The sequence below is a fragment of the Rhinolophus ferrumequinum genome, chromosome 10 (genome assembly GCF_004115265.2).
Source record: "Rhinolophus ferrumequinum isolate MPI-CBG mRhiFer1 chromosome 10, mRhiFer1_v1.p, whole genome shotgun sequence".
NCBI lineage: Eukaryota > Metazoa > Chordata > Mammalia > Chiroptera > Rhinolophidae > Rhinolophus > Rhinolophus ferrumequinum.
Genome location: NC_046293.1, coordinates 15,095,050 through 15,121,585, shown reverse-complemented (window position 1 = coordinate 15,121,585; position 26,536 = coordinate 15,095,050). Strand labels below are relative to the sequence as shown.

Below are 26,536 nucleotides of genomic sequence, written 5' to 3'. Positions count from 1 at the left end.
TTCCTGTTTAACGTTCTTACCCAGAACATCCGATTCCAATGTCATATTGGAGGAAAACCAGGTAAGAAATATGAAGAGAAAATTTTAAAAGAAACAAGCAATTAGAAGGGTTGGTTTTCTAGGTATATAGGAAATATGAAAACAAGCCCTGGTTAGCAACAAAGAGAAGGAACAGATATACGTGTCTCTGACCGTGGGAACAAACAAACTAACAAGGATGAAGGAAAGAGAGAGATAGTAGACAGGTAGGATAGAGTAATTATGTACGTCCAGAGCAAAGGATTTAGATTTGATTTTCAAAGTCAAAGTCAGAATCCCTGGTGGAGGGGTGTGAATCAATAAGGTGGTGGTTTTACCTGACAACATCCATTGAGCTTGCTCCAGATTTAAAGAAGTCTGTTGAGTCTTCAATAACAGGGACGTTGCTTAAAATTCCAGCCCAGATGACCTACACAACAAGCATAAGTTTTATGAGGGATGTGCCATGTAGAACACTGGCAGAGACTGGCTAGCTCTTCACCAAACCTATTTCTTCTTCTTGAGTACATGGCTTGACTACATTTCTCAGCGTCTCTTCAAGTTAGATGAGCCATATGACTGACTTCTAGGCAATGAATACGATATGAGTGGAAGTGACTGGCACTCCAAGTGTTGGCCATGAGAAACCTCCCTCACACAATTCTCTATGTGCTCTTTTGCCCTTCTTGGTTGTCTACAATGGAGATGACCCCCAGGGTGACCTTGAAGATAGCAGAGGCTGAGTCCAAGAGTGACTCCACCTCTAATCCTTCTGTTCCAGCTTCACAGCTAATCCCCATGACAACCTAACACTGCTTTGGGTTATTTATGTGAATGAAAAAGAAATTTGCATATAAATTTGGGGGTTGATTTCCTATTGTAGCTAATGCGAAAACGAGGAAATAAAATTCCGTCCCCGCTACTTCGAGGACTCATGCTGCCAGGTACAAAAATGCTTCAGTTTCCCAATGTAAGAGGAATATTGAGGACATGACATGCTCACCTTGATGGTCTCCGCCACCTTCACCTCCTCGGCTGTAAGTTCTAACACTGAGGTCTCGCCCGCTGAAAAGTACTGAGAGGCAGGAATCATTTTTCCATCTTCAAACTGCAGATTTCTCACCATCAGCTACAAAACAGCAACAAAACAAGCAGAAAACTTGAGGATTTGGGCAATTCAAAAGTGAGGTTATTGGGAGAAGAAGTCACCTAGGCTACATGAGTCTAAGGACCAGCTTATTTGGAAAGTACAAAAATATGGATTAAGAGCACTCACCATTAGGTGTAAAAGGACTGAAATGGTATTTTAATAATGGCAGCAGACAGGAGAAAGTTAAGTCTAAAGGGAGATACTCGTACATCTCAAAATGGATAAGCCAGTAAACAATTGACATTTGGATGTAGGTGTTTGCACTACTAAAACCTACTGTAGTTACTATGACTACCACTATTACTGCCATCTGAACACTTATTCTGTAGCATGCACTGTGCTAACTCTATATGTGCAGAAGTATCTTATTTAATCTCATAAATCCTGAGGGAGGCAGGTGCCGTTATTATCCCCATTTTACTGAGGAGGAAACGGAGGCTCAACGAGGTTTTGCCCAACACCACACAGCTGGTAAGTAACAGAGCTGGCATTACAACCCAGAACTAGCTGAATCCTGATGCCTACAATCTTAATAACTGATCTGTTCTACAAACTACTAGAAAGTATCTGAAAGCAGTAAATTCCCTTTTGCTTTATTTTGGGAGAAGCTGCCCAAGCGCCCACTGAGGCCAGAGCCCGCACTCCCAAGCACAGGCAGTGTGGGTGGGCACCTGCCTGCTGAGGCAAAGGCAAGAAACAACTGAAGCGGGCCAGGTCCATCTCATTTGTTCCTCCCAGACTCTGGCAATGGGAAGGCAGACAGATGGGATTATTCTGTTTTTAATGGAGAAACAGACTCAGAGGCGAGACGCGTCCTGCCCAAGACCAGTTAAGTGGCAGAGCAGGGATTCACATCCTGTTTCCCGACTAAATTCCAAGCTCTTTCCAGTGTATCACGAAACAGACTGTGCAGGTTCTTGGGACCCTGGGGAGCCTTGTTCTCATCCAGGCACAAAGAACCAGCTCATCCTCAGGGTGAAATGGGGCGGGTATCTTGAGCTTCCTGCATCCCACCACAAAGCTAGATTACCTTGTGAAAGATATTCCCTTAATAGTTTGGGTTATAGAAGGAAACCCAAAAAATTATTTTATAGGTGACTGGATTGAACACTCACTGCTTTTCCATCGTTACCAAAAAGAACAAGTCCATTTTTGGTAACAAGACCAGGCTTCTTGGCACCTTTAATTTCCAGTGGTTCTCCAGGAGGCACAGAGCTATTCAGTAACGATGAACCATAGAATGTGACCATCTAATAAAGAGATCAAACCCAGATTGTGAAATGAGGAAGTTACACATATGAACAGCGCTGTATGCAAGTAGTACTCACTCCCTGCAAAAAACTGGAATTGTCATTTATGATAAAATGGGGACACTCCAATGTGCGAGACTGTATCAAACATCTGTAGAAATGACACAAAGCAAGAGATAGTCTGTGAATGTATGACTGAAGAGTTTCAAACCTGCCCAACATCCAGACAACATGAGAATACATTTATCATTTGTTCACATTGATACAAAGGAGAAGGAGATAAATAGCTCTCACAGACTTTGCAGCTTGAGGTAGGGTTTTTGAGGGGAGTGGAGGTGCTGGTGGGGGGGGTCAGTGAGGATAGATGCAGACTAAAACCATGCAGTGGGATTATTGATGGGAAATACAGGGTGCTTTGTGGTCAGTTCATGGAAACAGGGCTGGATCTAGACTGTAATCAAGAGAACTTGACACTGATCTATTATAATTCTATGACTATCAGCTATAATTTATTGAGCACTGTAATAGTTGACATTTACTGAATACTTATTTTATGGCAGGGACCAAGTATGTACTTTCACGAATTAACATGTATTTAACTCATTTAATCTTCACAATAACACATAACATAAGGGAAATGCTATTATTAGTCCCATTTTACAATAAGGAAACCAAGGCACCCAATGGGTAAGCTGTCCAAGGTTATACAGCAAATAACGGCAGAGCCAGAATTTTAACTGTAACATTATGGCTTCAGATTCCACACTCTTAACCACTGCACTGAACTTGCTCCCTTGGTCCTTCATTGATCCTGCCTATTTTTATTGGCACCTAATATGCACTAAGAATCTGCTTAAATGTTGAGATTATCAAGACAATAACAGGAAGCCCTTGCTCCCAAGGGGTTCATAGTCTAGTGGGAGAAGAGGGATAGATAAAAAAACACTTACAGTACATACTATGCTATGTCAGAGGGTAGGCAGGGCATTGTTGGAACAGAGGGCAGACACGCAACCCCACCAGGCTGGGCCTGGGAGATTAGGAAACCTCTCAGAAGTGGTGAAACCTGAGAACCTGAGTTGAATTGAGGTTCCCCAGGGATCAGAAAGCTCCTGTCCCTGCTCCCCCACCCCTGCCTCATCTCTCCTGTGACTTCCACACACCTGCTCCCCACACCTGAGGCTCTGGCATCATTGTGAGTATTTGACTGGGTAATACATTTTCTGTCTCTGGGTCTTTACCTCTTTTTCTTCTTCTCCACCTGTTGACCTAAAAGCAGATAGGTCAGCTTTTCTAGGAGGCGGTTCCTAACACACCCAAGTCTGGGCCTCAAGTCTGTGTAGCTGTCTTGCTGCATTCTGAGTGTTTATTCACTTCTCTGCTTTTCCCATAAAACCGCAGGCTCCTGGAGAGCAGAAGCCGTGCCGAGAGCCTGCTTCACACCAAGGGCTCGACACATGCTTAGTAAAGAGGGGTGCTTTCTTTTAGTAGGTCACAAATTCCCAGAATCACAGACCCTCTTCATGACCAAAGGAAGACAGAGAGTCTCCTTTAAGGCACAGAGAGTGCCTAGACTTATGAGTACGTGTAATACCTCTTAAAAGGTAGCATGAGAAAAAACAATTGGTCCCTAGCACATACCTGTCCATTTATCTCTGTCCAAGCTCCAGGGACTTTATCATGACCTCGGACCCAGTTATGTAAAACTTCAGCAGACTGATCCCAAGAAATCTAGGAAAGCACAAAGCACAGGCTGAGGCTCCTAATGTTGACAGTGTCAAAGGTCATAGAGATATTTCTCTCCATCAGTAGCAGAGAGGAGGGGTGGGGCCCGCTGGCCTGGAGATCTACATTTTGGCCAGGAAATGGTACATTAGGAACTACTGAAAGGTAAAGGGCCACTTTGAGATGAGTTATTGACTTGATATAAATACCTTAGCATTTTCCTTTTTCTGGATACCTTCATATGTCGCCCCTTCTTCAGTCTGGGGAATCCGAGGCGCTTTTCCATCAGCTATGAGTTGGACAGCTTCCACCTAAAGACAGAAACATTACCTGTGTTACAGCCCAATGGACAACAATGGCAGGTCTGCTTAACTGATGTTTCTACTTAGAATTACTACATATAAATCTGTCCAGAGAGTCAGACTATGATCATAACCACCATTTCTTCAGATCCATCTATGTGCCAGGCAGTGTGGTAGCTACTTTATGTAAAATAGCCCTTGACGTATCATACCAATTCTGCAAAGTGGATATTATTATTCTTGTCTCACAGAGGAGGAAACTAAGGCTTAGAAAAATTAAACAGCTAGTTCAAGATCACAGAGATAGCTTGTATATATCAGAAGCAAGATCTGCTTCCAAGTCTATCTACTGCCAATATCAAGGCTATACTCTTCAAATGACTCCATTGTTTAAACAAATTTCAACCTCCACTTGGTGATTCAATGAAAAATTCAGGAATATAATTGGAAAATAAATCATGATGGGTTATTTCTGCTCATCACGATGATTCCAGAAAGTGATACATTGTTACATTTAAGTGATTCAACTTGCTTTCTAGCTTAATACTCCTGGAATTTTAAAAAGTTGACATCTACTCATGAGTTTGATTCCCTTTGGGATGCGTCCTGCATTTTCTTCCGTGTCATATTTAAGTTTGCCTTGAGTTCAGAGCCTCTGTCCCTCATTAAGAAGTCTATGTGAGTTCAAGTTCTCAGATTTCTAAATACTCACAGCTGATGACCAGCCTCCCAAGAGCACATGGAGGGAGCCATCTACTAGGAACAAGGCCAAGTTTACAGCTCATTCATTCTTCCCACTTCTAGCTATAATATCATCTGGACTGGGTATAGGATCCAGGTTTGAGCAAATGCCACTGAACACACCTAATACTATTTTGATTATATTTATCATTTTGAGCACCTACTGCACGCCAGATGCCTCACATAAATGCCATTTAATTTTCATAGCAACTCTATAAGTCAGGCAGTATTATCCACATTTTACAGATAAGGAAACCGGGATGGTAAGTGACTTGCCTATTGTCATACAACAAGTAAGTGGTAGAATGGTAACTTTGGTGTCATTAAATTATTAAATGACACAAACAAAGCACCACTCTCCTCCCTCCTAAATCAAAGGCTGCTGCTTTATATCATCTAACTGTGAATCTCTGTGTTGCTACTCCTCATATCAGACTCTGAAAAACATTAAGTAACACTAAAATTATCTTTCAATATTTTTACAGGCTAATATATTTTTACTTTGCGCTGTACCTGCTTTGAGCTTTTTACCCAGATCACATCTGAATAAATAAAGCAATGCCAAATTTCACCCTGTTTACATAGATTGAGTTCAAATACTTTTGGAAGAAGTCCAAATTACACAGCAAAGTTTCTTAAGATTCTGTACACTTCTTTACAATTAGTTATTATAAACAGGGTTGGGGATTCAAGTATTTGGTAAAATAATTGAAGACATTTGATTGCTAGTTCATCCATTTGATCACTGCTCTCAGAAGGTCAAGTGTTTCATAGACTAAGAAATTTTAAAGTTCAGATTTCCACCCTAAATATACCATCCTATTGGTGAACATAAATCTAATTTTGTTTTTCAGATTTATACTTTCAGTAAAAATTCATATGAGCAAAATTTCAACAAAAGAAAAGCAAATTCAAAACTTTAAAGGTTTACTCAATTCTTCTGGATGGCATAAATATACTGACCATGGCCTTGATCCCTTCAGGAAAAAGAAATCGATTATAAAGTGCATCCACTGTATCATTGGGTTCAACATCACATGACTTCTGAAGAAGGATGGGTCCTGTGTCTAAACCATCATCAGCCCAGAATACAGAAAATCCAGCTTTCTTATCTCCCATAATTAGAGTCCTGTGAAAAGAAGAATTTCAACTTAAAATGTCGGTTAACTATATCATAAAGTGATGAATTAGAGATTTTATTGGGGAAGGGGAACAGGACTTTATTGGGGAACAGTATGTACTTCCAGGACTTTTTTCCAAGTCAAGTTGTTGTCCTTTCAGTCTTAGTTGTGGAGGGTACCGCTCAGCTTCAAGTTGTCCTTTCAATCTTAGTTGTGGAGGGCGCAACTCAGCTCCAGATCCAGTTGCCGTTTTCTAGTTGCAGGGGGCGCAGCCCACTATCCCTTGCCTTGCTGGAGTGAAACCGGCAACCTTGTGGTTGAGAGGAAGCGCTCCAACCAACTGAGCCACCCGAGAGGCAGCTCAGCTCAAGGTGCTGTGTTCAATCTTAGTTGCAGGGGGCGCTGCCCACCATCCCTTGCGGGACTCGAGGAATTGAACTGGCAACCTTGTGGTTGAGAGCCCACTGACCCATGTGGGAATCGAACCGGCAGCCTTTGGAGTTAGGAGCATGGAGCTCTAACCGCCTGAGCCACCGGGAAAGCCCTGAATTAGAGATACTGAAGTACAAGGTAGTTACAATGGAAAGTAAATGGTGAATGAAGCTACCGTGAGAAATTAACAGTAGAGCCGGGAGATGTCAGAACTCATAACAAACAGTACTTGATGGTACTGCTATTTTATGCATCCTTATAGCTATAGTCTTGTTAACACATGCTAATGACTTATAGTCTACACAAAAAGGCATTAGAGTCCATCACTACTACCACTCACCGACTCCTTAGTGTCAGCTTTCTACCACAGCATCAAGTAATTTTGCCCACCTGGGTCCAATTCTTACATTATACTTAACCCTGTCTTAGGTAGAATAAGACAATGGAAGATAAAACAGAGGATACTGAGTGCAATGTGAAGAGAACTGATTATTAATTTAAGTTGTGTAATTCAGGAATCAGCATCACTTAGAGTTAGAAGTAGCTCTAGATGGTCTGCATAAATTGTAGTAAAAGATGGTTGAAATTCAACTATTTGTGTTTTGTGCTCTTATAAAGCTTAGCCTAAGAGAAAATGCCAGCCCTACAGGAGTTTATATTACATACAATAAGTGGGATATGTGAACTAATACATATAAAAGCATATCAGAGAGCAGGCTAATACAGACAGGGTATGAAGTACTAGATCAGCCATGTTCATGATCTAAATCATTTTTACTTCTCTGAGCAATTAATCAAGTCATATTAAAATCAATCAATCAACCACTCATTTCAGAAATATTGAGGAATTAATTGGCATTATGCTATCAAGAGCCTTGAAAATATTGATATACTTTGAACCAACGATTTTGCACGTAGAAGCAATGTGAAATGAGAAAAAAATACAAGAACAAAGATATTAACTACAGTACTATTTAAAGAGCAAAAAAAAATCATTTCTATAATCAGACTTTACACTGAAAAGTTTTTCATCACATTTAAACTAAGTGTAGATATTCCACCTCTTCAATAACTTGACACTGAGCGATATCTGGGAGAGGTGCAGGTAAAGGAGAGAAGGTGAAAAAGGCCCACCTCAACCCACAGCATCGTGTGCCTATGGAATTGGGTACCTACAGTGTACCAGGCATTGTTCTGATACTGGGAAATACAGCAAGGCAATTGTTAGATCTTACTCATCTTGTGTTCCCTCAAGAACCTTAAAGTTCAGTGGGGGAAGACAGACAATGAAGAACATAATTTCAGGTAATTCAGCATTTCCTGAAATGTACTTGAGATGTTCTATGCAAAAGAAGTTCTATGTGAAATAGGCTTGGGAACACTGTGTACTCAAACTTTGTCTTGGAGGTTTTGCTCCTCACATTAAAGCACGTATTAAAAGCTCTAAGGGGCAGCCAGATGGCTCAGTTGGTTAGAGCACGGGCTCTGAACAACAGGGTTGCTGGTTCGATTCCCACATGGGTCAGTGAGCTGCGCCCTCCACAACTAGATTGAAAACAACGACTTGGAGCTGAGGGGCCCTAGAAAAACACATGTTCCCCAACATTCCCCAATTAAAAACAAACAAACAAACAAACAAACAAAACTCTAAGAAGTCCTGCGATAAAGAAATCCAGCATAAACCAAGCTTGCCTGACCATAGACCCTTTGTTTGCTCAATACCTAGTTGCAGCCAATAGAGCCAGTACTCCACAGACTATGCTTGGAAAATGCTGCTCTGGCTTATGCAGCATTTCTCGCTCTCAGGGGAGTTTTCGCAATAGTAGCAATCACACAGGACCTCACAATTATTCAAGCATACTTAGTTCCTTGATCACCTAGGTAAAAACAGGAAAGATTACAGGCAATAGAAATAGGCCTATCCTTTCTGTTATTAAAAAAAAAAATCTCACCAGTTGATAGCAGAGGCTCCTCTGTGCCTGGGAAGGATGGATGGGTGATAAATGATGGAACCGTGCTTTGGGCTGTCAATTATATCCATGGGGATGAACTGTGTGCAGAAAGGCAGCACGTTTAGCTCGGCACCCACAGATCTGTAGGCCTCTGCAACCTCCTTTATGGTCTTGCCCTTGACTCTCCATCTAGGGAACTTGAACACAGGGGTCCCATCTTTCTCTGCAGCCAAAGCTGAGCATGAAAGAGAAGATTATTTCCATCAAAAATAATGTAAGCCATAATTTCATATTGCTATGGATTTACACATTGTAATTTTACAGCTTCAAAAAACATTTCCAAATAAAACCTGCTGAAGAACACTTTAGATTCTGACCAGGATTTATTCTGTTACAATTGTACCATAACCCATACATTTTGCTAATGTGATTTTTATCTATGCATATAAGGTGTAATATATTTGAACACAAAAGTCTGTGGCTAGATAACATTTTGAGATTTTAACTGAAGCTTTTTCTTTTATAGATCAAAATTTATACTTTTATTACTGACACAGCCATTTAAAGAACATTTGCTTGTTTGTGTTTTAGATTTGGAGCCAAGTGCCAATACAGCACCACCCAAACCAGACATACTCAGCCTCTAACACAAATGGAAAAACCTCGAGTCCCTTCCCACGCCTGTTTCCTGGCGGGGGATGTCCCTTTTATCACAAGGAAAACCATAAATCAGAACACATTCTCCCCACTAACCAGGCAGATCCCAAAAGATAAAAGGAGAAAATAGTTGATCTGGGCCTGTCCAGTTTCTTCTCCCAAATTCACCAGTCAGATAAGTTCATGGAGGAGAGAGGTCAATGATGGAGAATGTATGCTCCCCACAAGAGTTCTGCCATACTGGAGCAGATCTGAGGCTCTTTGCTGAGGAAACTGTTTTTTCCCAAAGGAATGACTCCATCCTTCTGTGTGAAATGCAATGGCCCTCCAAAGCGCAGATTTTATTTTTTCCATAATAAAGTATCATTTTTCCCATCAATACAAAGTAAGTACATTTTAGGCAACACCCAGAAAAAGCCACCCTAAACCAAGGCTTTTGACCCGCAATGTTTTGTTCTCTTAACCTTTCTCCCCACCTGATCAACATTCATTGATTCCCGATGGGATGATGTCTCTACTGCAAAGCCTAAATTCTGAAGCTTAATGAGTCCCAGGACTCCAGTCATCAAGGTGATAATCACCTTGATAATCCATTTGGAAGAATTTGAGAGACCCGTATGACAATGTTCACAGAATATAAATGTTCATAACACATTCCAAAAACTGTAAACAACTCAAATGTTGGATGATAGGAAAATGGATAATAAATGGTGGTTTAAAAAAAGTGGTGAAAATGGGAGAAAATTGTGAAAGGTTAGACTGGGAAAGAAAAATGGAGTGGAAGAGACCTAGAAGGCTTCATTTTAAAAATCTATTCCACTGAAACAGGCTGTGGGGACAGAGTCCCACAGAGCAGTTTCCAGGCTCTTGGCCTCACATGGAAAGATACTGGCTCCGGTAGTAGATGGCCGTCAGCTGTGGCTAACTGATCATAGCTGTAACCAGTCAGCCAATTAGTTACTGATATAACTGCCGGGGCTGCGACGGTTGGTCGGTTAGTTGGTTGGCAGGCAGAGAAGCAGACGGCAGGTTGCAGGACGTGTGAATCCAGCCTCCAGTGAGACTATAGTGGTATGACTCCCCTACTTATGGCTCCGTGGGTGTTCCTTTTTGGCCTCACCATATCCTGCGTTCTTATGTGGGGAGCGGGACCAGAGACCCGGCAGGTCGCCCCGCATGACAAATGGCACAGCGAGCAGGGTCTCCCGCACAACACAGGCTTAAGGCATCCAAGTGTTGTTCTCCCATATTGATTTTTGGCCACCTTAGGGCTATTTTTGGCTGCTCTAGTTGACTATTCTGACAACAATAGTTAGTTACTGTCATTATTGGTCTTTTTTTTTTTTTTAACGACCAGGCACAGCGCCGAGCACTTAACATACAGTATCTCATTTAATCCATGTGCGATGGGTACCATGGAAGCGTAGTGAATTTAGGTAACTTGCCCAAGGTCATATAGCTAGTGAGCGGCAGTCAGAATTAATTTCATGATTACAGAATATATGCTGTTTACCATACTCTGTCCTACCTCTCAGTTTACATTATAAGTTGATACTTTTTCTTTTCTACATTCTACCTGGAGCCCAAATAGCCATGACCAATGGAAAAGGGGTCCTGACCCTGGGACCAGGGATGAGGGAAAAGTTCATTTCCCAGAACACACTCTGAAAGGAGGTGTAAGAGTCACATGCTTGCAATTCTTCTGAAGTTCATATACATGTTAGAAACTGCTAGTGGTCTGCCTTCATCCTTTATCAGTGGATTCCTCTAATTTAGCTGAATATATAGCCATGCTGAATAAAAATCTATATTTCTCAGACTTTACTACAAATAGATTAGGCCTGTAACTAAATTCTAGCCAGTGCTATACACGTAGCTGTAATATGTGTAATTTCTGGACTACGCCTTTAATGCAAGTCTTGCCCTCTCCTTCTCTTGGTCTTCCTGCTTGTTGCAAACTTTGTAGTTGGGGCTGAAGAAGCTACCTTGGACCACAAGATGGGAGCCCTGTAATAATAATGATAAAACAACAAATAGAAAGAGCCTACACTGTGATAAACATATAACTGCTCTGGTGGCCAACCCAGACTTGAGAAACAGATTTCTATCTTAATTTAAGATAATATTATTTGAAGTCCCCCTGGTTAAACAGCCAATCTGATATTCCAAATATAAGTCTTAAAAAACACCCTTTACATAAAACTGGTAGAAATAGATAATGAGGACACAGGTAGTCCTAGCAACAGAAATCTATTCCCTTCTACTTTTGGAGCCAGGTATAAGAACTCCTGAGGCAGATTCCCTCAGAATTCCCCAGGTTGAGATAACCTTTTCCTGAAACAAAGATAATTTCTAAATCAAGTGATTACATTCACGTGCATATGTGCTCCTGGCCCAACTTTTTTTAAAGCTTGATTCTTGAAAAATAGTAAAACATAATATTTTTTAAAGCATTAGCAAGAATTAGGATAAAGCCCAGAGCTGCTTCTTCCAAGAAAAAAAGTAAAATTTTAGGGTTATTGTTATACTGTTTTCCAACCAATGTGCTTCATCATACCAGTGATTTATAAAGATCCAGGTTATAAGCCAATAGACATCAGTCCTATTCCTGACCTGTACTGTTTCTAACTGTTTCTATCTCTGTGTCATGCACCCTTTCTCGATATAACTGTCGTGTGCAAATCTGAATCACACTGCAGGTTTGCTCAGAGGATGGCTATCTCCTTTACCTGCCTTAATCGCCAAGCAGTCACAGCTATAATTTGTTCTGAGACAATTGTGTTCTTTATGACCCCATATCCATTTCTATTATTGGCTGTGGTCTCCCCTCCAGTCCTATTGGCACCTCTGCATCAAACATTATTCTGGATGTCCCATAGCACCTTTGGAAAGTCAAAAGCGTAATGCAGGAAAAACACATGCCTGGAAATCTCTCTGGTGATTACATGGAAGTAAGTAGAAAAACACTTAAAACAGGGGCCCGCACCTTTGGCTTTGGGGCCCTCATAGAGGAGAGAATTGTTTAGTCTGTCCACCATGGAAATAGACTTGGCCTACGAAGCTTTTTAATAGGTAGAGTGGACATGGCAGATCCCAGAGGGGAGGCATGCAGTCTGGGTCTTCAGGACCTGTGGCAAAGAAGTGGAAGTACAGAAATGCTAATGAAGGATGAGGGTTCTGGCTGGGCATGAGACTGAATAGCTGAAGGTCCAGTGCAGAGTCCTTGAACCAGTCATTCCAAGATACACTCACCCAGTGGGTCAGCTTTTCCATCCTTGTCTGGAACTGTGAACACCCCCACGACTCGATGGCCCTCTTTGCAGAGGTGGCTGTAGACTTCCTGTCCAAAGAGGCTCTGACCAATAAGGGCCAACTTCAGCTTGTTTTTGAAATAAACCTGTGAAACAATTCAATGATGACAGATTTTAGCATAGATAGAAGACATATGGATAATAAACATTCTTGTTTTCAATCATACAAGATGACGGGAGGACTACAAAAGACTCAAAACTAAAATTTTTATTGAGATACATTGAACCCGCACTATATTATATATAGATAGTAGTGAAAAGATTTCACTCCTAAGTATTCCTCCTTTTCCTTTTGCTCTAATTCCCTTGGTTATTCATTATAATCATTGGGATTGCATATATTTTTACAAGCCATTTCAACTCCTTGATGAAATGAGGTCAGATGTTAACAAGTCAATCAGTGCAAGTTTCACAGTTAAAAACAGTTTAACTCTGAGCAAGAGCTACTTTTATATAACAATGCTTTTATGTCCCTGCAATATAGAAATAACTGGACTCATGTCTTACCTCCAAAAGAGGCTAAAAGCTAACATCCAGTATAACATAGGGGTCAAAAGCAGATCCCTAGTTGTGTGGCCTTAAGCAAGTAACTAACTTCTGTTTGTCTTTTTTTCTCATCTGTAAAATGGGTATAATAATGTCACCAAACACACAATTTTGATTGAAGTAGATGAATTAATATACAATAGGCTTAGTGCAGTGTCTGACACCAAGTACAAAACTTTTACTGCTTAAGTAAAAGCTTTAATAATGTTTTAAAGATTTTGCTACATACTCAACACTGTTCTATGTTTTTTCATATAGCTCAAAATTCCAAAATCCTTGGTAAGCAGCCCAAAGTCATTTGGCCTCAAAACCTGGATTGATCTAATGGAATTTTCCTCATAGTCCTTATATGTTTCTTATAAGTTTGCACAAACTCATTTGGCTTTAAATCTGGCCTGAACTGACATAATGCTATTTGTAGTCTTTATACAATATTTATAAAGACTATATGAATGTTCATATGTTTTACTGCTGAAAAATCAATGTGTTTGGTTATAGATACTGTCCCAGACCCTACTGTGAATTGTATGTAATGAACTATCTATGTACCATATTAACTTTATAAATGTGAATAATTCTGAACCCCAAAACACATTTGGTCTCACACATTTCAGATAAGAAATTGAGGCCTGCACATCATTTCACTTAATTTGATCGACACAAATATCCTGTTATTATCCCCCATTTTGCACCATTTTATGAATGAAGAAACCAAGGCTTAGAAATGTCAAGTATATCCCCAAAGTTATACTGGCAGAAAGGGGGAGAATTGAGATTTGAATCCAGGTCTGACTCCAAAGCCCACATATGCACTTAAGAATAAAATAATTAAAATGAGCTACCACCACTCCTCTTTCATTTTCTTTTTACAAGATTAACACTTGTACACAAAAATACAGTGATTATCAAGAAATATAAACACTGTATAGGTAAGAGTGGCACTAAATAGGTTCAAGTTTTTAAGGACTTGTCTTTATGCAATTATGCCTTTTGCAAATTCTCCCCAAATGGAGCCTTTTTACAGAGCTTAAGATAATATGACAGGATGATTGTTAAGGCAGTGATGAAAAGGCATCAGCAGAAGCAGGCTAAAAGCAGGATTGTGGGTGCAGAGACAGTAGTCAGAGAGTCATAACTTCCTAAGCGCTTCCTGTTTTAGCAACAGACCAACCCCACCCAGCTTCCCCAGAACTCTTTCCACCTTTCATTCCTCCATGTTTGAATATGGCTTCACAGGGTTCTGATGTAGAATTTTCCCCCCTCAAACTAAATGGGATTCTAAGCTAGTGAAGCTTCACTATGAAAGTCTGATTATGAAGAAACCTAATTTTCCCTTATCTCCCACTTTATTAAGGACATAGGTGGCATCCCTTTTTAGGCTTGACCTTAAAAACATATGGGTTGACACGTTCCCTCTAATTGAGCTCATAGTTAAATAGTTAAGGTTTATTTTAAAAATCCTTTTCCAGAGCCAGCGGAAGTTTCTATCCCAAAAGGGCCTAGAGCTTCACTGTCTAACAGACACTCACAAGCAAACAAATTAACTGTAACAACAGCACAATTTGCCTGTACAAAACGTATGACTATTTCATTTCCTCTTATCAAAAAATCAAAACAATCTTTAAACAGTCTATCTTCAAATCCTATAATTAATGCTGTGGTTTGAAGTAGAACTGACCGGTTGGCTATCTTACACAATTTGGCTTTACTTCATACCATTACCAATGCCATATATTTTAAGACATCTAAAGTACTACTTTTAAAACACACAAGGGCCAAGAGGCTGAACTGACTCAAATGCAAGGTGCTGCTCAGCTGTCATCTGGTTATTGAGAGTTCAATTCCAGATTCAACAATTCCCAAAGAGCGACAGCATTTAAAGAAACTGTGTCAGTATGTTTGGAAATACTACATTCATTGAAATACTTTCTGAGCTCAGTGCTAAAGCTGAAGCTACAAAGGTGAGTTGCTATCACTGAGAAATTTTTAGATTTTATAATTTTAAGTGTGTTTATAATGGGTTAGCATAATTCCAAAAATCTGGACGTGGATATTTTACATCAGCATTATTTCTCCAAGTATAATCTGAGGACTGACTGCCTGTGTTGGTAGAATCAGTTGTTAAAAATGTGGATTCCTGAGGAAGGTCCAAGATGGTGGAACAGGTAAATGCTATGTCTGCTGCCTCCCAGGATCACATGAAAATTACAACTAAATTACGGAATAGTCAACCTCAAGAATCATCTGAAGACTAGCTGAACAGAAACCCTATAAGAGAGGAGATACGGGGTAGGCCACATTGAGACTGATAGGAAGGGTGGAGATGCAAAACGAGCTGACCTCAAACCCACAGGTAGTTGAGCACCAGGAGGGACACCTTGGTGGTGGAGGGCCCCCCTGAAGAGTGAGGGTTTCAGCCCTATCCGGAGCTTCCCAGCCCAAGCGTCCTGTGCCAGGAAGAGAAGTCCCCATAACATCTGATAGTGAAAATCACTGAGGATTCTTCCAATGAAGCAGAATGTGGCTAGAAACCCAGATGTTCTCTTACAGGGGCTGTGCACAGACCCACTCGCTTGCAAGCACTCACCCTGAGCTGCGGTGGAAGGCCTGCAACTCCAGAGGCTCCAGAGACATAGAGGGAAAGACTAAATTGTGTGACTTCAAGACTAGGGCTAGAGGGACAGGCCCACCATTATCCCTGTGTGGAGCCCACCTCATGTGTAGCCTACAGGAGGGTGCCACCTTTTCTACGTTGAACCCTCCCCCAAAGGGCCAAATTTGAGACCTCAGTTGTCTGGTAAAATACACGCATGCACCACCTTGGTGATGCCCTAGGTCCCCACCCTACCAAGCTACTGTGGCATCACCAGGGGCACTCTCAGCTCCTGGGCAGCCAGCCCTACCCTGCAAGCTGCAGGAGGCCTCTACAGCAGCAATGCTCCGCAATGGCCTGGGAAACTTTTGGTGGGGAGTGGTCAGCCCAGCTCATGTTGTAGCTTTTCTTGGGGACCCTCAGGGATCTGCAGGCCCGAGGCAAGCGGTGGCAGGCCCTGGTGTGCTCAAGGTTTTATAGGGAGTGGTCAGAGGCTCAGCACTGGTGCAAGACCTAAAACTGCATTAACTTTGTGAAAACCACCAGCCACACCCAATGGCTCCCTGGGACCCCTGCCCCACCCAAATGGGGCAGTATCACCGGGGGCACTGTCAAAACTGGGTCAACCAGCCCAGCCCGCACACCTAAGGACATTCTTTTAGTGGCCGAGCCTTATGGGCAGATGGCAGGTTGCAACAGGTCTGGGGGGTCCTGGGTCTTTTGCTAAACTGCCCCAGTCCTGATACTGGCGGCAGCTGGCTTTGATCCACAACAAGGCCACCCCCACCTGCCTCCAGGTCCAACACAGGCAGCAAGCAACTGCATATACCTTTGTAGCTCCAACCAGGTAGCTCCAGGCTGGTCATAGCAAAGCTGAAATTGGCCTGCATGGGAGCCCCTCCCAAGAGGTACGAGAAACTACACTCCCAGAGGCTGGGCTCAGGCCACACCAAAGCACTACTCGATTAGCCCCACAAGTGGCATACCCAAAGGGTGATCTCAACAAGCATAAAACCTGCTGGAACGAATCCTCCTCTGAATGGTCAGCCCCCACATATCAGCTAATAGATTGTGGGCATGGCCAATCCTCACAGCCAGTCAACCTGAGGGTCAATCCTACCCACTGACATGCCAACAGCAATCAAGGCTCAACTACAACAGGAGGGAACACACAACCTAAACAAGGGACATTCTTGGAGCATCCAGATCAGGTGATCAGGGAGACTGTGCCCTACAGGACACCTATTACATAAGGCCACCTTGCCAAGACTGGGAGACGTAGCAGATCTGCTTAATACCTATTAATAAAAACAAACACAGAGAGGTGGCCAAAATGAAGACACAAAGAAATATGCCCCAATTAAAGAACCGGCTAAAACTCCAGAAAAAGAACCAAACAAAATGGAGGCAAGCAATCTACCAGATACAGAATTCACAATACTGGTTATAAGGATGCTCAAGGAACTTAGTGAGAACTTCAACAAAGAGATAGTAAACATAAAAAAAGACATAGAAACCATAAAAAGATCCAGTCGGAAATGAAGACTACAGTAACTGAAATGAAGACTACATTAGAAGGAATCAATAGCAGATTAGATGAACCAGAGTAGCAAAAAACACTTAATTGGAAGGTAAGGTAGCAGAAAACACCTGATTGGAACAGAAAAAATAAAAAATGAGGATAGTTTAAGGGACCTCTGGGACAACATCAAGTGCAAACATTTGAATCATAGGGGTACCCTAAAGAGAAACAAGAGAGCAAGGGGTTGAGAATCTATTTGAAGAAATAATGACTGAAAACTTCCTTAACTTGGCAAAGAAGGCAGACATACAAGTCCACGAAGTTCAGAGTCCCAAAAAAGATGAACTGAAACAGGCCCACACCAAGACACATCATAATTAAAATGCCAAAGGTTAAAGACAAAGGGACAATCTTAAAAGCAGCAAGAGAAGGCAGTTATGCTAGTTACCTACAAGGAAGTTTTCATAAGACTGTCAGCTGATTTTCTCAACAGAAACTTTGCAGGCCAGAAGGGATTGACATGAAATATTCAAAGTGATGAAAAGTTAAGAACCTGCAACCAAGACCACTCTACTCAGCAAGGCTAACATTTAGAACTGAAGGAGATAAAGAGCTTCCCAGGCAAGAAACGCCTAAAGGAGTTCATCACCACCAAACCAGTATTACAAGATATGCTGAAGGGACTTCTTTAAGAAGAAAGGGACAGGGAAAGAACATAAATATGAATAATAAAATGGCAATAACAAAAAAATAAAATGGCAATAACAAAAAAATAAAATGGCAATAACTATGTACCTATCAATGATCACTTTAAATATAAATGGATCAAATGTTCCAATCAAAAGACTTAGTGGATAAGAAAACAAGACCCACACATATGCTGTCTATAAGAGATCCACTTCAGATCTAAAGACACACATGGACTGAAAGTAAAGGGGTGGGAAAAAATTATTTTATTCAAATGGAAACAAAAAGAAAAATTGGGGTAGCATTACTTATATCAGACAAAATAGACTTTAAAAACAAAGGCTATAATAGAGGTAAAGAAGGACATTTCATAATGATAAAGAGATCAATCCAATGAGAGGATATAATCCTTGTAAACATTTATGCACCCACCCATAAGAACACCTAAATATATAAAGCAAATATTGACCAAAATAAAGGGAGAGATTAACAGTAATACAGTTACAGTAGGAGACTTTAACACCTTATTGACATCAGTGGATAGATTTTCCAGACAGAAAATCAACAAGGAAATAATGGCCTTAAATGATACATTAGACTAGATGAATTTAATTGATATTTTAAAAGCATTTCACCCCAAAGCAGCAGCATATACATTCCAAGTGCACATGGAACATTTTCCAAGATAGACCACATGTTAGCTCACAAAACAAGTCTCAACAAATTTAAGATTGAAATCATATCAAGCATCTTCTCTGACCACAGTGCTATGAAACTAGACAAAAAAAAAACACACAAAAAACAAAAAAAAAAACACCTGAAAAAAACCCATGGAGGCTAAATAACATGCTACTAAACAATGGATAGGTTAATAATGAGATCAAGGAAGAAATCAAAGGATACCTTGAGACAACTGGAAATGAAAACACAAAAAACACAATGACGCAAAATCTATGGGACCCAGCGAAAGCAGTCCTAAGAGGGAAACACATAACAATGCAGGCTTACCTCAAGAAACAAGAAAAATCTCTAACAAATAATCTAACTTTATACCTAAGGGAACTGGGGGTAAAAAACAGAAAACAAAGCCCAAAGAAGGAAGGAAATAATAAAGATCAGAGTAGAAATAAACAAAATAGAGACTAAAAAATATGCAAAAGATTAATGAAACCAAGAGCTGGTTCTTTGAAATAATAAACACAATTGATAAACTTTTAACCAGACTCATCGAGAGAGAGGACCCAAATAAATAAAATCAGAAATGAAAGAGAAGTGACAACAGACACCACAGAAATACAAAAAAAAAAAAAATTAAGAAAATACTACATGCAATTATATGCCAACAAATTGGATAACCTGGAAGAAATGAATAAATTCCTAGAAGCATACAATCTTCCAAACCTGAATCAAGAAGAAACAGAAAATCTGAACTGACTGGTTACTATTTACGAAATCAAATCAGTAATCAATAAGCTTCTAACAAACAAAAATCCGGTCCAGATGGCTTTACAGGTGAATTTTACCAAACATTCAGAAAAGAATTAACCCTATTCTTCTCAAACTATTCCAAAAAATTCAAGGGCAAGGGAGGCTCCCAACCTCATTCTATAAGGCCACAATTACCCTAATTCCAAAAACAGACAAAAATATTACAAAAAAAGAAAACTACAGGCCAATATCCCTGACGAACACAGATGCAAAAATCCTCAACAAAATTTTAGCAAACTGAATTCATCAATACATTAAAAAGCTATACCATGAACAAGTGGGATATATTCCTGGTATGCAAGGGTGGTTTAACATCCACAAATCAAATAATGCGATACACCACATAAACAAAATGAAAAAAAAATCATATGATCATATCAATAGATGCAGAAAGAGCGTTTGACAAAATTCAGCATCTATTTATGATAAAAACTCTCAGCAAAGTGGGAATAGAGGTAACATATCTCAACATAATAAAGGCCATATATGACAAACCCACAGCTAATATCATACTCAATGGGGAGAAGGTAAAAGCATTCTCCTTAAGATCAGGAACAAGACAAGGATGCCCGATTTCACCACTTTTATTCAACATAGCACTGGAATCAGACAAGAAAAAGAAATAAAAAGCATCTAAATTGGAAAGGAAGAAGTAAAACTCATTATTTGCAGATGACATGATACCGTATAGAGAGAACCCTGAAGATTTCACCAAAAAATGATTAGAACTGATAAATGAATTTAGTAAAGTAGCAGGCTACAAAATTAATATTCAGAAATTGGTTGTATTTTTATACACCAATAACTAACGATAAGAAAGAGAAATTAAGAAAGCAATCCCATCAACAATTGCATTAAAAAAAATAAAATACCTAGGAATATATTTAACCAAGAAAGTAAGAGACAGGAACTCAGAAAATTACAAGGCATTGAAGAGAGAAATTAAAAAAGATACAAATAAATGAAGGATATACCATGCTCATGGATAGGAAGAACTAATATAGTTAAAATGTCCATACTGCCCAAAGCAATCTATAGATTCAGTGCAATCCTTATCAAAATACCAAAGGCATTTTTCACAGAACTAGACCAAATAATCCTAAAATTTATATGGAACTACAAAAGACCCCAAATAGTCACATCAATCTTGAGAAAGAAGAATAAAGACGGAGATACATCTACCTGATATCAAACAACAGTACAAGGCTATAGTAATCAAAACAGCATGGTATTGGCATAAAAACAGACACACAGATCAATGGAACAGAATAAACAGCCCAGAAATGAGTCCATGCCTATATGGTCATTTAATCTATAACAAAGGAAGTAAGAATATACATTGGGGTAAAGACAGTCTATTCAATAAATGGTGTTGGGAAAACTGAACAGATACATGCAAAAAATGAAACTGGACACCCTTCTTACTCCATATACAAAAATAAACTCAAAATAGATTAAAGACTTAAAAGACTTAAATGTAAGACCTGAAACCATAAAACTCCTAGAAGAAAACACAGGCAGTAAACTCTCAGACACTACTCTTAGTAATATTTTCACTGACATATCTCCTGGGGTAAGGGAAACAAAGGAAAAAAAAAACACACAGAGGGACTATATCAAATTAAAAAGGTTTTACACAGCAAAGGAAACCATTAACAAAACGAAAAGGCATCCTACTGAATGGGAGAAGATATTTGTCAATGATACATCTGATAAGGGGTTAATATCCAAACTTTATTTTTAAAAACGCACACACGTCAACACCAAAAAAAACAAACAACCCAATTAACAGTTGGGCTGAGAACCAGAATAAACATTTCTCCAAAGAGGACATACAGATGGCCAATAGACATATGAAAAGATGCTCAATGTCACTAATCATCAGAGAAATGCAAATAAAAACCACATTGAGATATCACCTCACACCTGTCAGAATGTCCATTATTAATAAATCAATAAACAACAAGTGTTGGCGAGTATGTGGAGAAAAGGAAACTCTTGTGCACTGTTGGTGGGATTGTAAATTGGTGCAGCCACTATGGAAAACAGTACTATGGAGTTTCCTCAAAAAATTAAAAATAGAACTACCTTATGACCCAGCAATTCCACTCTTGGGTATTTATCCAACAAAATCCAAAACACTAATTCGAAAAGAGTTGTGTAGCCGTATGTTCACTACAGTGCTATTTACAATAGCCAAGATATGGAAGCAACCACAGTGCCCATCAATAGATGACTCGATAAAGAAATTGTGCTACATATATACAATGGGATATTAGTCTGCCATAAAATCGAAAGAAATCTTACCATTTGCAACAACATAGATAGACCTACAGGGTATTATGCTAATTGAAATAAGTCAGACTGAGAGAAATGAGACAAATACCATATGATGTCACTTATATGTGGAATCAAAAGAACAAAATGAAGAAACAAAACAGAAACAGACTCATAGATACAGAGAACAAACTGATGGCTAGTATATGGAAGGTGGGTTGAGGAGATGGGTGAGAAAGGTGAAGGGATTAAGAAGTACAAATTGGTAGTTACAAAATAGTCATGGGGGTGTAAAGTACAGTATGTCAATAATATTGTAAAAACTACGTATAGTGTCAGATGGGTAATAGACTTATTGGGGTTATCACTTGGTGAGGTACATAAATGTCCAATCACTATGTTGTTTTGTACACCTGAAACTAATTTTAAAAAAAAGAAAAAAATGTGGATTCCGTATCTACCAGGCCCTGGAAGCTGCATTTTTAAGCACCTCATTGACTCACAGGCACACAAAGTCTGAGAATCTCTGCTGTGTGGAGAGTGTGTGTCCACTGACTGCAAAAAAGATTCTGCCCTGGGGAATATGGATCAGAAAGAGGGGGTAGAAACAACAGCGAACAGTTTACTGAGACCCTAGTATGTGCCAGATATTTCATATATATCACCTGATTTTGATTGCTCCTGTAGACTAGGATTATTAAGCCATTTTACAGAAGAAGAAATTAAAACACAGAGAAGTTAAGATACAGCTCAGAGTTAAATAGCTACTGTATGGCAGCCCTAAGATTCTTATTCTAGTTTACTACCCCAGTGCCTATTGTTTGTCCGTAACAAACCCCAGCTGTCTGATCTTAAGCTGGGCCTCATCAATTAAAATCTGAATAATATTCGTACCTATTTCACAAGGTTGTTAGAAGGATTTAGTGAAATGCGTGTAATGCATTAGTACAATGAGTAGCAATAGTAAATTCTCAGTAAATGTTAACTACTACTATTATTATACCACAGGTAATACTTAGGTAAATAAAAATGATGATAACGGATCTCTCCTACAGGGAATATACCATGAGCCTGGCACTTTCTTGAGCCCTTTTCATTAATTCAAAAAATTGTATCAGAAACTTATCATATGTCTTTACTTTAATCCTCACGGTGACCCATTTTACAAATGAGGAAACATAGTTGCTCAGGGAAGTTAAGTAACCTGCCCAAGGACAGGGCTAATAAGAGGCAGAGGCAGGATGCAAACTCAGACCCATCTCACTTCAGCAGATGTGCTTCTATAGATTTCCTATATTGAAGACTCCTCTCCTTTCATTAAAAAAAGAAAACGGTGGCAACGGTTCTTCAGGTCCATTGTAGGAAGCAGTTCCACCAGATTTTCTAAGGATACCGTGGTGGTCCTGACATGAGCACAACACCATTCTTTAGAGGTTTTCACTATGGGCGCCTATTATACTGGTGAGAGAGAACAGGCGGCATACAACAAGACCCACAGTGTTTCTAAGTCTAGGTGATAAATGCTTGGGGTTTTATCTTGGGGTTTTCTAGCAATAACATTCTGCATTAGAAGAGCCTTTTACAGGGAACAGAGCTTTTGCTTTTAAACTAGCAAATATTGCATTTCCAGGCTATCCACACCTTGGTGGAATTCATCAGGAAACAAGCTAATCATAGACTCCAATTATACTCTAAGGATTAAAAAATAAAACAAAAGACCGCAAAACATCTGTAGAAAATTTAAAGGCATCGTGCTAAGAATCTGCCCTGATCTGAAGCCCTTTTGTGAAGTAGATGCTCCCCTCATAGAACCTGTTGAGCAAGGTGTAAAATAAGGCCACAGGTATCCACATGAGGAAGTGTGAAAGTAAGCAGTTTTACATGAAGGATCTTGCTACAAAAGAATAAAACAAAGTAACTTTTTCTGGGAGAGCAAGCTGCCTAACACTTAATGGAGCATTCAGCACATGGGATCCCAAACCATACCTGACACTGTGCAAGATTTGTTCAACAAGCATGTTTTGCTTATTAGAGTCTGCAAATCAGGCAAGTCCTTTTCTGTTTTGTGTTTGTTTTCGGCCCACAGAACATTTGTAAAATAATTAGGAGGATTCACATTAGCAGGCTGAATTTCTTACTTCTCTTTAAAAATCAGGAGGTTTGTCAAACCTGGTCCACGTTCCCATGTAGCAACAGTCAGCTAGAGCTGAACAGTGGGTGCCCCTTTTACTCTGGACATGGTCTTTCACTCCAAATCCAGCCCAAACCCCCCATTTGTTTTACCTGTTTAGCCTTTTAAAGACATTTTTTAAGGCATTTTTCTTTGGAACCCCTACACTCAGGGTACAAAGAAGACGTGCTCCCTGTCCTCAGTTTACCTGCCTTCTTCCCAGCCACATGTCATTGCTCTTCCACATGCATTCCTAAGTATAGTCAGACTCAGGCCCCTGACCCCTCCCCATGCCTGGAGCCTCCCCACATATGAGTTTTGGTTTATGCCGTTTGCCACCTGGGATGTCCACCTTTTACTATTGAAATCGTATGTAAACCCCACTATTGTAATCTTTTCATTCTTCAAGACTCTTCCTCTGCTCTCCAAAAAAGACAATTCAACAACAGGTGTTGACAGAAGAGGCCAATAAACGAGGATGGCACAGGCCTCTTGCTCTCTATGCCATACAACCCAAATTCCTGTTTGCCACGTGGTGGGAGAAAGCTAAGGCGTAGTCCACTGCACTGCTTAGGAGAGGAAGCAAAAGCTTTTCTAGATCAGGTCTCTTTTTCCTCATTTTTAAAAAGGCGAATAATCTCAAAATAACCAGAACTGACTGCACATAGTAAAGTGGATTCTCATTGTTTGGGGTTGTCTGGGGGGATAAAAGTTTTTCTATTTAGGTTAGTTTGGCCAGTTCTTGGTACTACTCAAGACATCTCCCTGCCTCCAAGTTTTTTACACATGCCTTTATGGCTCTGTCAGAGAAAACGAATCAAAAGCAAATTCTTTTATAACATAGCAAACATGCACTTCCTAGAAAGAAATAATGTACATGGGATGGATTTTTTTTCTTCCCTAAACTGCTTGGAGTCTGCTTAGATACAGGGAAGCATCTCTCCTGAGGCCCCTAAAGTGCTGAAGGCAGCGTCACATGCAACGTGTCCACTCTCGTTCCATTTCTGGACGAGCTGATGCAATTTCAAGGCACAGGGCTGGGCCAAGACTCATTCTTGCCCAACGGTTTCCAAATTCTTCCAATGCTTCTGCAGCGCCTGGTAAATCCTAGAAATCCTGCCGCCTGCGGTTCAGGAATAATGAGTTTGCAGCCACCAGCTCTGAGTGCCACTCTGTGAATGGGCCCTTCATGCCAGTCGGAAGCGCTCACACCTCTCAGGCCACTGAAGGCGACCCGACTGACTTGATACTACTCTCCTCCAGGAGACGGTCTTGGTCCTGTACCTTGGCTCCAGCTGGTACCCAGGGATCTCACGATTGAAACGAAAGAGGAAAGGAAGCCAACTTCTGTGCCCGTTGCCAAGTGACCGTTCCCACCCTGTCAATCCCAGCCAGACCTTGGATGTTCAAAAGCCGCATCCTTGGCCCGTTTCCCCGAAGAAGACAATGGCTCTCTTAACAAGCCCCATCCAGGACCTTCCCCGGACCCTTCTCGGCAGTCTCCCAATTTTTAAAATGTTGTCTTGGCTTTTAGCTATGTAAACATCGCTGCCCATCCCCAGCCCCGCCGCCCTGCCCTCCAGCCCCGGGGTCTGGAAACCAGCCCCGGGGGAGAGCCGGCACGCTGCTGGCCATTGCGGGACTCACCCGGCCGGTGGAGAAGCGCCGGAGCGCCTGGCAGCCTCGCCGCAGCATTGTGGATAGGAGCGCTCGCGCGGGCGGCGCGGTAGCACCGGAGGTAAGCGGGCAGCTCAGCCCGGGCGCGGCCTGCAATCTCGAAGCCCGGGGCGGCCGCGCTCACGGCCGAATGATAAGACAAGACCAGGCCCACTACCTCGTCTGCTCAGCTGGCACGGCGCCGCCCCCTCAAGCAGGCACGGCTCCGCCCCCTCCAGCTGGCAGGGCTCGCGGCCAATCCCGTGCGACTGGGCGGGGCGTGCGCGCGCCGCCGGGAGCCGCGCGCCTCAGACCAGTTGCTGCGCTGATGCCCAGCGGGAAGGATCTCTCCCAGCAGATGTCTGGGTTCCAGTCCTGGTTCAGGTATTTACTGGCTGTGGGACCTTCTATCAGTTACTCAGACTCTGAGGCACTTAATAGTCAATCTGACACTCCAAGTCGTGTCCCTAACACCGTCGTGAGAAGGCAAGTGTGCATCGAGCTACGAAATTTCAGGGGTGGGGGCACCTTGGCTATGCAAGGATCCTGAGACCTATCTCGTAGGCTGATAAGAGGATTTCATGAGAGACTGTGTATAAAGCACTTGGCAAAGGGCCTGGCACAGAGTTGGTCCCCAACAAATGATAGATAGATAGATAATACCTAGATAGATGATAGATAAATTCCTTTTTCTTCACCTCTCTAGAAAAAACGCTCCAGCATGCTTTAGCTGAGCACTTGTCTCAAACAGAACTCCTTAGCCTGGCATTCAAGGCCATCTTCAATTTGGTATTACTCTTATATCTTGCTGCTCTTTTGCACATATAATTCAGCTTAACTGTAGTAATTGCGGATTCTTTCCTAGACAACGCTTCCCTGAAAAGTTTGTCACCTGTCACTTGTCACCATCTCAGCATGACCAAATTTCTTCTCTTCTT

At 41.0% G+C, this 26,536-nt stretch overlaps 1 protein-coding gene across 1 annotated transcript in view; it reads right to left on the bottom strand.

The window, feature by feature from the left end:
• Positions 1-25,758, bottom strand: part of ALDH1L2 (aldehyde dehydrogenase 1 family member L2) — a 55,563-nt gene extending 29,805 nt beyond the window's left edge. Inside the window, exons 1-9 of the mRNA XM_033117453.1 lie at positions 25,590-25,758; positions 12,601-12,745; positions 8,692-8,926; positions 6,150-6,315; positions 4,353-4,454; positions 4,060-4,149; positions 2,284-2,418; positions 1,022-1,147; positions 357-448 (exon numbers count right to left, since the gene is read on the bottom strand). Of these exons, the coding sequence (XP_032973344.1) occupies positions 357-448; positions 1,022-1,147; positions 2,284-2,418; positions 4,060-4,149; positions 4,353-4,454; positions 6,150-6,315; positions 8,692-8,926; positions 12,601-12,745; positions 25,590-25,637 (1,139 nt within the window). The 5' untranslated portion in view covers positions 25,638-25,758. The remainder of the gene's footprint in view (positions 1-356; positions 449-1,021; positions 1,148-2,283; positions 2,419-4,059; positions 4,150-4,352; positions 4,455-6,149; positions 6,316-8,691; positions 8,927-12,600; positions 12,746-25,589) is intronic.
• Between the last annotated feature and the right edge of the window lie 778 nt (positions 25,759-26,536).